We start from the raw sequence: 13,194 nt of genomic DNA on the forward strand, positions 1-13,194 counted from the left end.
ATAAGGCCTGTGGGAATGCTACAAATTTACCGTATATACTTGAGTATAAGCCGAATTTTTCAGCCCACTTTTTGGGCTGAAAAAATCCACTTCGGCTTATACTCCAGTCAACAAAAAAAAAAAGAACTTACCGAGGACTTGCGCGCGGCCGAGCTACTTTGCCTGACACTGCTGGGGTCGCCCGGGCGCCTCTGCTCGCCCTCAGCAGCACCTGGCCCGGAATCACATGGGAAACAAGCCCGGCAGAGGAGCCGGAGCGGCGAGCAGAGGCGCCCGGCCCAGATCCTGCAAGGCCCGGCCGAGACACGCCCCCAGCAGCGGAGCTGCTCCGGCTCCTCTGCCGGGCTTGTTTTGCATGTCAGCTACTTTGCCTGACGCTGAGAAGACCCGCTTGGGCACTCGGGTTGGTGTCAGTCTCCGCAGGCCCTTCTCGTTTCCAGGAACGTCAAGCGCGCTTGGCTCCCCTCCCCCACGGCAGGGCAGGGCAGGGCAGAGACTTGCTCGCCCTTCTGACGGCCCTGAAGAGAAACGAAGGGCTTGCAAACTCCCCGCGAGAAGCTGGGCGAAGCGCGCGGCTGGGTGAGTGTGTGCCTACGCGCGTATTTACGAAAGAAACGCTCCGAGAGTTCTTCTTTCTCCGCCCCCTTGGGGGGAACTCTAGCGACTGCTGTAGCCGCGCTTCTCTTCTCGGCTCCGAAAATAGGAATTTCTACTCTCTCTCTCTCTCTCTCTCTCCCCTCCCCACCCCGCATTCTCCTGCCTCTTCGATTGCGACAATAAAAGGGCGAAGGGTGCGCTGGTTTCTTCCTCCTTCCTCCCCCCTCCCCTCCCCGATTGTCAGGTGAGGCAGCTGGAGGTCTGGCCGGGAGATTGTAGCCGTTTTGAAACGCCGCGTCTTGAAACGCCCAATCAGCTGATTTTCGGGTGGAAGAGCCGCGGCTTGAATCTGTTTGCATCTGCCTGAATTAGACCGAAACGGCCTGAATTTGACCAGAGTTGCTTTGTAATGGCTGGAGGAACTGCAGAGGAGGTCTTGCCGGGAGATTGTGGCCGTTTTGAAACGCCGCGGCTTGAAACGCCCGATCAGCTGATTTTCGGGGCGGAAAGAGCCACGGCTTGAATCTGCTTGTATTTGTTTGAACTTAACCAAAAACGGCTCGTAATGGCTGGAGGAACTGCGGAGGGAGTGAATGCTCCAGCCTGGAATATTTGGAAAGGCTGGGGGAACCGGATGAACTGCAGCTTAAGCGACTGTTGCCGGAGGAGCCATGGCTTGAAACGCCCCAGTTTTGGGGCAGCGTTTGCTTGTTCCGGGTAGAAAAAACGCTGTCGACCCCGGCATCTTTTGCAGGGATTTCCCATTTCCCGTTGCGAAACCAGCCGAGCCCAAGTCCACCCTTTCTTTTTTTTCCACGGCACGCTCGGTGCCTTTCCCACGATCGTGTCTCCTTCAGATCTTACGCAAGCTTCCTCGATTTCCTGCTGGGTGTGTGTGTGTGTGTGTGTGTTTTTTTCTTATTCCTCCCTTCTCTGGTGGTTGGAAAGGCGTGTGACGTGCTTCGACAACAACTCTGCTAGCTCTCTCGGTGGGAACCTCCCATCCTCTATATACCCCCATTTCGGCTGCTTCGCAAACTGCTTCCTCCACCCCACCCCACCCCACCTCACCCCTCCCCGCAAAAGATGCCGGGGTCGACAGCGTTTTTTCTACCCGGAACAAGCAAACACGCAGGCAACCCTGCACTATTCAGCTCAGTGAAGTCACGCTTGGTTAAAAAACAGATTTAATAATAATAATAAGAAGAAGAAGAAGTTGGGCTGATCAAATGTTTCAATAATGACTGAAGGAGAGCTGCTTGTACCTTGGTCTTTGTGCTGGTGTCTTGACATGCCAGTGTTTTTATTTATTCCATTTATTCCATTTGATCAGCCCAAAGTAAAAAAAAACAACCCAAAAACAAGGTCTAGTTTCACGGCGATGAGCGACCGGAGTGCCAATCAATTAGTTAACAGACTTCATCAGTTCCAAAATCAAGATCACACCGGCAAGCTTTGTCAGTTGTCACTCGCGGCAGTACAAATACACTAGTACGGAAAGCTGCCGTTCACTTTCGGGGGGAGGAAAAAAAAACACAACACCGCACGCTTTCCGCCCCGAAAATCAGCTGATCGGGCAATTCAAGCCGTTTCAAGCGTGACTTCACTGAGCTGAATAGTGCAGGGTTGCCTGCGTGTTTGCTTGTTCCGGGTAGAAAAAACGCTGTCGACCCCGGCATCTTTTGCGGGGAGGGGTGAGGTGGGGTGGGGTGGGGTGGAGGAAGCAGTTTGCGAAGCAGCCGAAATGGGGGTGTCAAGCCCTACGGGGACCAGGGGAGCACTTCCAACAATGTCCGCGCAGCACCGAAGGCCCATTGGCACCCGCACCCCCCAACTGTTCGGCGGGCGAACGCCAGACCTGCTGCCGCACTTACAGCTAATCGGCGGCTGAAGGAGACTGCGAGCGGCTGCAGAGGTTCCGCGGCCGCATCAACAGCTGATCGGCGGCCGGAGGAGATTGTGGACGGGCGCAGAGGGTCCGCGTCAGCACAGACAGCTGATCGGCGGCTGAAGGAGACTGCGAGCGGCTGCGGAGGTTCCGCGCCAGCACAAACAGCTAAGGGGCAGCCGGGGACGTCTACCGGTGGTCACGCAGCGCGATCAACTGAGCGGCAGCTAGAAACAGCCGCCGACGGTCGCACGGGCCTCACGGGACTTTTCGGGTCCGATGGCGGCTTGGAGAGTGTGGGTGGCTGCTTCGCAGACCTTGCATGCCGCTACAACCACCAGGTCTGCGAAGCAGCCACCCACACTCTCCAAGCCGCCATCGGACCCGAAAAGTCCCGTGAGGCCCGTGCGACCGTCGGCGGCTGTTTCTAGCTGCCGCTCAGTTGATCGCGCTGCGTGACCACCGGTAGACGTCCCCGGCTGCCCCTTAGCTGTTTGTGCCGGCGCGGAACCTCCGCAGCCGCTCGCAGTCTCCTTCAGCCACCGATCAGCTGTCTGTGCTGACGTGGACCCTCTGCGCCCGTCCACAATCTCCTCCGGCCGCCGATCAGCTGTTGATGCAGCCGCGGAACCTCTGCAGCCGCTCGCAGTCTCCTTCAGCCGCCGATTAGCTGTTTGTGCCGGCGCAGAACCTCCGCAGCCGCTCGCAATCTCCTCCGGCCGCCGATCAGCTGTAAGTGCGGCAGCGGGTCTGGCGTTCTCCCGCCGAACAGTTGGGGGGTGCGGGCGCCAATGGGCCTTCGGTGCTGCGTGGGCATTGTTGGAAGTGCTCCCCTGGTCCCCGTAGGGCTTGACACCCCCATTTCGGCTGCTTCGCAAACTGCTTCCTCCACCCCACCCCACCCCACCTCACCCCTCCCCGCAAAAGATGCCGGGTCGACAGCGTTTTTTCTACCCGGAACAAGCAAACGCTGCCCCAAAACTGGGGCGTTTCAAGCCATGGCTCCTCCGGCAACAGTCGCTTAAGCTGCAGTTCATCCGGTTCCCCCAGCCTTTCCAAATATTCCAGGCTGGAGCATTCACTCCCTCCGCAGTTCCTCCAGCCATTACGAGCCGTTTCTGGTTAAGTTCAAACAAATACAAGCAGATTCAAGCCGTGGCTCTTTCCGCCCCGAAAATCAGCTGATCGGGCGTTTCAAGCCGCGGCGTTTCAAAACGGCCACAATCTCCCGGCAAGACCTCCTCTGCAGTTCCTCCAGCCATTACAAAGCAACTCTGGTCAAATTCAGGCCATTTCGGTCTAATTCAGGCAGATGCAAACAGATTCAAGCCGCGGCTCTTCCACCCGAAAATCAGCTGATCGGGCGTTTCAAGACGCGGCGTTTCAAAACGGCTACAATCTCCCGGCCAGACCTCCAGCTGCCTCACCTGACAATCGGGGAGGGGAGGGGAGGGGGGGAGGAAGGAGGAAGAAACCAGCGCACCCTTCGCCCTTTTATTGTCGCAATCGAAGAGGCAGGAGAATGCGGGGTGGGGAGGGGAGAGAGAGAGAGAGTAGAAATACCTATTTTCGGAGCCGAGAAGAGAAGCGTGGCTACAGCAGTCGCTAGAGTTCCCCCCAAGGGGGCGGAGAAAGAAGAACTCTCGGAGCGTTTCTTTCGTAAATACGCGCGCAGGCACACACTCACCCAGCCGCGCGCTTCGCCCAGCTTCTCGCGGGGAGTTTGCAAGCCCTTCGTTTCTCTTCAGGGCCGTCAGACGGGCGAGCAAGTCTCTGCCCTGCCCTGCCCTGCCGTGGGGGTGGGGAGCCAAGCGCGCTTGACGTTCCTGGAAACGAGAAGGGCCTGCGGAGACTGACACCAACCCGAGTGCCCAAGCGGGTCTTCTCAGCGTCAGGCAAAATAGCTGACATGCAAAACAAGCCCGGCAGAGTAGCCGGAGCAGCTCCGCTGCTGGGGGCGTGTCTCGGCCGGGCCTTGCAGGATCTAGGCCGGGCGCCTCTGCTCGCCGCTCTGGCTCCTCTGCCGGGCTTGTTTCGCGTGCGAGCTACTTTGCCGGCCGCTGCTGAGGGAAGATCTCTGGAGAGGAGCATAAGGTGAGCGGCTGCATTTCCCAGCCTCAGCTTATACTCGAGTCACTAACTTTTCCCATTTTTGGGGGGTAAAATTAGGGGTCTCGGCTTATATTCGAGTCGGCTTATACTCAAGTATATACGGTATGTATGCAAAAGGCCAAAGAGTGTTGTTTCAAGTTGTTTCAACTCAAGTGTTGAGTTAAACATTAGGGCTTGTTGTTTACCAGGGAGGCAAGGAACATGATTACCATCTTGAGGGAGCAAAAGGACCATGCTGCCTCATCTGGATACAGGGGTTGGGCTGAAATATGGTTGGATGTGACCATAAGATATCTGATACGTTACAGAGATAGCAACATTGGATAACAAGTTGAAGGCAAAAGATCAGTCAAGGTTCAAGGATATTAGATATCCATAAAAGATGAGTAGTCAGAAGAAAAGGGAATATTGAGTCTTGGGCTATTGAGGGGATAAAGGGATCGGACCTCAAAGGGCTTCAGACATCAAAGCAGCTACAACTTGAGTCCACTCTTTCATTGCCAGTGACATCTTGTTTTTGTTAGGTTTTCTGAAGGGATTATTGGCATTTGATTAGAGCTATACCCTTTGTCAAAAATCTTTGGAAAGAATTGTTAAAACATAAATTTAAGAGAGTCTTTAAATAAATAGAGGTGTTTTTTTAACCACATATATAACTGCTTGCTTACTTCAAAATGTGGAGTCTTGGTTATCTTTTTCTTACCACCATGGCTTAAAACATGAGAGTGAACTAGCTCAGAAATTCCAATGTTTGAGTGCTTGAGAGAAAGGAAAGATGAGTTTGCAACTTGTAAGACTTACTAGTAATTCACTTTGCCTATAGCATTCAGTTAAGGCTACAGTGTCTTTTGCTTGGGAGAATTGTCTGAACACTCTTACATTCTGGGAGTGAAAGACCAGTGCTACAAAAGCTAGCTCATATGCAAACTAAGAACCTTTGAAGTTCTCAGTTCTCTGACTCCCAGAACTACTTTCTCTTTATTTCTCCTTGTAGGATGCTCAGTCTGAAGATGAGATCAAACAGGAGATGAATCAGCTACAACAGAAGTTGAATGAGCAACAGAGCATCTTACAGCGAATTGCTGCCCCAAACATGAAGGCCATGGAAAAGCTGGAAAGTGTGAGGGACAAGTTCCAGGAGACCTCTGATGGTACCAGATTACTTTTGTAGTCTCGGCTAGCTTGGCTTTTCCCAAACAAATGCCCTCCTGGTGCTGGATTTCAATTCCCATAATTTCTAGCAAGCATCTTAACATCCAATACCGTATTTTCCGGTGTATAAGATGACTGGGCGTATAAGACGACCCCCCAACTTTTGAGATGATTTTCAAGATTTTTCGTCTTATATGCCGGAAAATCAGCGAGCCCGGGAAGGCACGCCCTCCCCTCTCACTGTGGAGGAAGCAGGGCAGGCTGTCGTCTGGCGGGAGCCGGCAGGGCAGTCCTGCGCACGCATGCGCTCCCCGGCTGCTAAGGAGTGCTCCTTAACAGCCGGGGAGCGTGCGCGTGCGCAGGACTGCCCTGCCGGCTCCCACCAGACGCCAGCCTGCCCTGCTTCCTCCACAGTGAGAGGGGAGGGCGTGCCTTCCCGGGCTCGCTGATTTTCTGCCGTATAAGACGACCCCCCAACTTTTGAGATGATTTTCATGGGTTAAGAAGTCGTCTTATACACCGGAAAATACGGTACTTTAGAAGGGCATCAGCTTGGGGAATGCCCAACTTCACGGTAGCCTTTTGCTGAAATGATGGGACCATTTATGCTTGCTCCCTTTTCTACCAGAATTTGAGGCTGCCCGGAAACGTGCAAAGAAAGCCAAGCAGGCCTTCGAACAGATAAAAAAGGAGCGCTTTGACCGTTTCAACTCCTGCTTTGAGTCAGTAGCTACCAACATTGATGAGATCTACAAGGCCTTGTCACGAAATAGCAGCGCCCAGGTGAGGATGCCATATTTTGAAGAGGGCTGCATGCCGGCTCATCCAGCGACTGAACCAAGAAAAAGGTTTCTGTGACTTACGTTAATTGTGCAGATTTTGTATAATTGCTTAAATGGCACCATGCTTTTCAACAGATGTTCTTTTGCGCTATTTATTCTGGTCTTTTTACTTCTGGAGAGAGGCAAGTAAGGCCCTAATGCTTCATACACCCACTCTCTTGCAGAGGCACTCTTTTTCTTTTGTGCGTTTGCAGACCAGATCCTTTCAGCCATAACACTATCAACTACTGCATCTCTTTTTTTAAATTGCAAATCAGAGATTCTGAAGAAGCTGAGTTCCACATCAAATACACAGTTCAGCACTTCTTCAGAATCAAAGTATGCACGCAATTCAGTGCCTCAATGAAGGAGTGTGCGTACTTTTGTGGGTCATGGATCTATTTGACATGTGAGTAGGTGGGACCAGGAAAAAAGTGATATAATTCATTTTAGTATAATTAAATTAAATATGGCCGATAAGATTACGCTCCATTATTTAATTATGTAATAGTTTCTCCATTGGCCAAGAGGGCTATGTCTAAGGATTTCAGGGACCTCAAATGATCCTGAGGCCACAAGGTGTACATTTCTGCCTTGGGTCCATTATGGTTCAACATTTTGTGAGTCATTATAATGAATAAAAGGTAAAGGTAAAGGTTCCCCCGCACATGCGTGCTAGTCATTTCTGACTCTAGGGGCCGGTGCTCATCTCCGTTTCAAAGCCGAAGAGCCAGCGCTTGTCTGAGGACGTCTCCGTGGTCATGTGGCCGGCATGACTAGACGCCAAAGGCGCACGGAACACTGTTACCTTCCCACCATAGTGGTCCCTATTTTTCTACTTGCATTTTTTTTACGTGCTTTCGATCTGCTAGGTTGGCAGAAACTGGGATGAGTAACAGGCGCTCACTCTGTTACGCGGCACTAGGGATTTGACCCGCCAAACTGCCGACCATCTGATCGACAAGCTCAGCGTCCTAACCCACTGAGCCACCGCGTCCCTTCTTATAATGAATGCTGTGTCTTAAAATGGAATAAAGCTTTCAACAAACAAGTGTGTGTTCGTGTGTGCGTGCAAGCATTGTGTTTTCTTTCCCTAATTAGCCAATTTTTGATTGGGAAAGAGTGTAATTGAGAGCCAGCTTGCTGTAAATTGGACATCAAAATTTCATTCTCATGGGAGTCAGGTAGAAGATGCAGATTTGCTTTCCAGTTACAAACAGAATTGTTTGCAAAAATGTCATTCACCAGCCAGAAGACTGATCAAAGGCTAGTGGCTGTACTTTCATTCATATACAAAGTATAATATTTATCCAAGAGCGAGGCTTTGATTTGCAGCCCCCCGTGTTGTCGTTGCCCCAGTTTTTACACCTGGCAACAGCCTGATCCCCTCTCAGAGTCCTAATTGCGCAGAACCAATTACGTTTGCCTGTAACTTTTGCTGCCTGAAGAACTGTGTAAATGGTTATTTGAAATAGCACCACTGTTTGTGAAGAGAAGGAAATAAGTGCGGCTCTCATTCTTGCCCTCCAATCAGTGATATAATGATATAATGAACGGGTGTTTTGTTCTTTTTTTTCAACGGTAATGACTACAAATGTTAATACCTTCCTTGAAAAAATTAATGTCACAATTCTTGATCTTATGAACATAGTTTGCATTCTAAGGCACCCTACCAACATCGTCTGTCCGTGGAAATAGACCATTTATATGTATTCTTCCTTTTTCCCCTCTTGGTTATAATTTCATAATACATAATAAATGATGAATGTACTATAAATGATGAATATTTTGTTATTAAGGTACTTGGTGGTCTCCCTCAATATTTTTCATTCTTTTTTTTTCTGCAGGCCTTTTTAGGTCCCGAGAACCCAGAAGAGCCTTACCTGGATGGTATCAATTACAATTGCGTAGCCCCAGGCAAACGCTTCAGGCCAATGGACAATCTGTCTGGCGGGGAGAAGACAGTGGCAGCTTTAGCTCTGCTCTTTGCTATCCACAGGTGAGGCCAAACTTGCTCTGAAGGAAGTTCTGGTTAGAGCTGGAATTATCCAGATTTGAGATTTGGAACATTAATGGGGGTGGGGGAGGTGAGAAGAGCAGAATGGTAGAGATGACTCATTGTTCTTTAAACACTTTAAAGGGTATAGGTTTTCTGGTGGGTCTACATTTTAGACATTTAGCCGGTGATCTACTGCAGGTGAAAGTGGGCAGCATAGAGCTAGTTGAAAAAAGAGCTTATCTCCATTGAAACAACTTTGTGTTCACATGATTGTTTGCCATTTTTGCTCCCAGCTACAAGCCTGCTCCATTTTTTGTCTTGGATGAGATTGATGCTGCTTTGGACAATACCAACATTGGAAAGGTTGGTAGGATTGAACGGACAGGCAAACTTTACTGCCTCTGTGATAAAGATTTGGACAGCTGCTAATTCACCCTTTTCTCCCCACCCCTGTTCTCCAAACAGGTAGCCAATTACATTAAAGAACAGTCAACTTGCAACTTCCAGGCCATTGTTATTTCCCTGAAGGAGGAGTTCTACACCAAGGCTGAGAGTCTCATTGGTGTTTACCCTGAGGTATGAATGTGGATAGGGACGTGGTGGCTCAGTGGGTTAGGATGCTGAGCTTGTCGATCAGACGGTCGGCAGTTTGGTGGGTCGAATCCCGAGTGCCGCGTAGCAGAGTGAGTGCCTATTACTCGTCTCAGCTTCTGCCAACCTAGCAGTTCGAAAGCATGTAAAAATGCACGTAGAAAAATAGGGACCACTCCGGTGGGAAGGTAACAGCGTTCCGTGCGCCTTTGGCGTCTAGTCATGCCGGCCACATGACCACGGAGATGTCCTCGGACAAGCGCTGGCTCTTCGGCTTTGAAACGGAGATGAGCACCGGCCCCTAGAGTCGGAAACGACTAGCACGCATGTGCTCCCCCTTTACCTTTACCTTTTATGAATGTGGATAGTGGTATCTCAGATAGCATTATTTACAATATCATGCTTCTTTCCCCTTGAATGAAATGGAGACTTCTGAGATCTCATATTAAGGCAGCCCCACTAGAAAGCAAGGTGAAAACATTTTGGCAACCAAAGGCATTGCTAGGGATGATGAATTGAGAATCGCTTGTGGGCAAACTTCCCTTCAAGAGAATGCTGGGCTACTAATTCGCATAGAGGGTCCCTCAATAATATCCTTTCAGGAAAGCTGTGAGTACTGAGGAAAAACAGTAGTGATGAAAATAGGGAGGAGTGAAGTTTTTTTCTTTTAATGAGGGAAGAAAACTAGGTGGGATATAAAAAAATATATGACACTTCCAACAAGACTTTTTTTATGGGAGGGAGGGATCAACCCTGTTCCCTTCCAGTCTCTCCAGAGGCTTTTTCCTGAATTCAAGATAAGAATGAATTTTGAAAGCTGAGCTTGTATTGCTTCAAGAAAACCTTCTGTACAAGGAAGATACAGGTCATCCTGGAGTTACATCCTTACATTAAGTGACCATTCAAAGTTACGACATTAAAGAACAAATGGTAATTACGACCAGTCCTCAGACAGCACCCATTCCAGTGCCTCTATAGTCACATGATCAAAATGGGGGCACTTGTTGCCCAGGGCAGGGGAAGCGTGTGGTCCTTGCCTGATGACCATAAGCAGGACAGCTGGCACTGCTGTTGCTAAGCGGTGTGGTCACGTGACATTTTGCTTAACAACCACTTTGCTTAGTGATGAAAATTCCCATCCCAAACAAAGTTGCAATACAAGGACTATTTTTTTTAAGCTTCATATTTGATTTTTGAATCTAGCTGCTGTAGAAGAACAAGAACAGGATGACATATTGTACCGTTTTCCTTTTTTTCTTTCTTTCCCAATAGCAAGGAGACTGTGTCATCAGCAAAGTCTTGACCTTTGATCTCACCAAGTATCCTGATGCCAACCCAAATCCCAGTGAGCAGTAGACACAGAAGAAATCGAACCTCTGCTTGTCTTTTCCCAACTTTGCCTTCTACTAGTCCCGTGTTGCTGTTGTTTCCCTCCTCCAAAGCCCTTAAACCATTGCCTGCCCTTTATTTCTCCTATGGAACTGCTGGCAGGTGTGTGTTGGGCAGGGGGTGAAATTAACCTAAATGTTTAAAGACAAAGCGGCACCACTCTTACATTGGGGGCCGTCATCTTTGTGTCTGTAGTGACAGATTTTTCCCCCCCTTCTCTCTAAAACTTAACTGCAAAGCTACGTTCTGTCTCACCCCTCTTTTTAAAAGACAGCATCTTATTGCTGTATAGGAGAAGAGAAAAGGAGGAATCTTGTTTTCTCCAGCGTAACCTACTTTGCTCTTTATAAAACTCTTTATAGGACCAAAATAATGGTGGTTTCATGAGAATGCTTCTCGTGCCAAGCTGTCGCCTAAAGCGTGGCTTTAAATTCTGCTCTTTTTTAAGACTTAATATCATGTGTGTGTTTTTGTGTGTGATTGAAATTAAAATATTTCACTTCTGTTCTCTGTTCTGATTTTTCCTTGCACCAAAGGTGCAATGGGGGGGGGGAGGGAACATTGGTGAGGTTGGGGCTTCCCATTAGGATGTGCCAAGGTTGGCCCAAAGTCACTGAGCTTCTTGAACATTCTCCTCCAGCCCCAGTGGCCCCATAAATCCTGCAAGCTTTAGATCTTGAGTGAGTGCTGATGAGTCTTTTGGGGCCAGATGTAATTTACTAACAGGGTCCTTCTGCAGACAGTGTTGGGAGGAAAGTCTGGAGGAGTCTCCCTCTCCCTCCCTCTCTCTCTCTCTCTTCAAAGCAATGATGTCTTTGATAAAATGTGTTTCCTGTTGGAAGCTGAGGAGCCTTGCAACTTACTATTAAACTTTTTTTTTGGCCAATAACAGCAGCACTGATTATCTAAACTGCAATCTCACTTTGATCTGACCTGGTAATCAAAGGAATTATCATATTGTATTTTATTCCCAAGTTTTTCTTTTCCAAAACTTCATACCTAGCAAAACAGTGATGTTCCTAGCAAAACCAAACTCCAGAATGTTCCTAGCTGTATTTTTTCTGCTTTCCCCCGGATTCAATTGCTAATTTTTTTTTTATTTTAATCCCATTTATATCCCGCCCTTCTCCGAAGACTCAGGGCGGCTTACAATTTAAGCACAAACCAATGTGCTTAGCAGTAGCCTTCATTCTATGTATATGCCTGCTTATTAGGGCTTTCCCCCCCCAAGCGGCATTATTACAAAGTCAGCTTATTGCCCCCAACAGTCTGGGTCCTCATTTTACCTACCTCGGAAGGATGGAAGGCTGAGTCAACCTTGAGCCTGGTGGGATGCAAACCTGGACTAATTGCAGGCATTTAAGGAGGCTTTATTTATTTATTTATTTATTTATTGGATTTATATCCCGCCCTATCTCCCGAAGGACTCAGGGCGGCTAACAACAAAACATATAATAAGTACAGAAATTAAGATAAAAATAAAATTAAAATCATCTGTGCAATAAATCAAAATTAAAAAATTAAAAATAAATTTAAAATTGTAAATATAATTAAAATGCCTGTCAGTCCAGGTCAGCCAGGTGGAAAAGGAGTGCTTTGAGGCCGCGGCGAAAGGACTGGAGATTTTGGGCCATCCGAAGCTCAGGGGGGAGCTGATTCCATAGGACTGGCGCTCCCACAGAGAAGGCCCTCCCCCTGGGGGTCGCCAGCCAACATTGCCTAGCCGACGGTACCCTGAGGAGGCCTTCTCTGTGTGAGCGTACTGGGGTGATGGGAATTCGTTCCCACTGCTCCACCAAGGCTCTTTAATTTATCCTGGTTTTACTAGTCATTAGGAGGGGAAAAGAGCTTTTGGATCTGTTGAAGCCTTATTTCTAACCATATTCCAAAATAGGATTATTTACTCATCCCTGTGGTTGTTGGAGGTAGCATATTTTTCAGATATATTTTCCTGGCAAAGGATTAAAATTGGTTCTTTTAACAAAACTTTAATTGAGCTTCTCAGTTGAACTGTGTTGCTTGGTAATACTTTGTACTTTTTCTGGACTTCTGTGGAATTATGCCATTTCACAGCTCACGTACTCTACCAGTATTTATGACAGTAAGCACAGCAACTAGTCTACCTAAGCCAATCTTGAAAAGTTAAAATTAAATCTGGCTAATATTAATACCATAAATTTGAAGGATATTAAAGGGTTAATGGCAAATCACCATTGTATTTTGCTAAGAAAATAACATGATCATGTCTCTGAAAATACTAGAAATGAAGCTCAACTAAAAGAAACCCTTGACTTTTTATGGAATTATGGCACCTTGATTGTTTTACTGGTAGAAGCTATTTTGTTAGGTGGAAGAAGAGAAACTTTCCCAACAGTGCAGAATTGTAGTTGCCTCATGGAGCATGGAAGATCTGTATGTGGATCTTTTCGAGACCTGTTGGACTGTAATAAAATTATCTGGGATAAAAATATTCTCCTTATACTATGTAAGCCTTGTGTGGCTTATAGTGGTTTTTTTCTTGCAAAAGGCAGGTGTTGCCGTTTCCTCTTTTTATTTTAGAATAATCAAGTTTCCAGTCCTTATGAATGAGGAATAAAACTTGGAGATTGATCTCCACTTTCCTGTTGCCATTATAGAAGCCAGGA

At 48.1% G+C, this 13,194-nt stretch overlaps 1 protein-coding gene across 2 annotated transcripts in view; it reads left to right on the forward strand.

The window, feature by feature from the left end:
• The window catches only part of SMC1A (structural maintenance of chromosomes 1A), a 34,227-nt gene extending 23,173 nt beyond the window's left edge, over positions 1-11,054 (forward strand). The window contains exons 20-25 of one of the 2 annotated variants that reach the window (XM_083351432.1): positions 5,592-5,748; positions 6,378-6,532; positions 8,418-8,569; positions 8,863-8,932; positions 9,035-9,145; positions 10,433-11,054. In XM_083351432.1, the coding sequence (XP_083207558.1) occupies positions 5,592-5,748; positions 6,378-6,532; positions 8,418-8,569; positions 8,863-8,932; positions 9,035-9,145; positions 10,433-10,516 (729 nt within the window). In that variant the 3' untranslated portion in view covers positions 10,517-11,054. Of the gene's footprint in view, positions 1-5,591; positions 5,749-6,377; positions 6,533-8,417; positions 8,570-8,862; positions 8,933-9,034; positions 9,146-10,432 lie in introns of those variants that run through there. The other variant, XR_014491051.1, reaches the window with a different exon arrangement.
• Positions 11,055-13,194: the final 2,140 nt, after the last annotated feature.

The sequence above is a fragment of the Vipera ursinii genome, assembly GCF_947247035.1.
Source record: "Vipera ursinii genome assembly, chromosome: 2".
In the NCBI taxonomy this organism is placed as follows: domain Eukaryota; kingdom Metazoa; phylum Chordata; class Lepidosauria; order Squamata; family Viperidae; genus Vipera; species Vipera ursinii.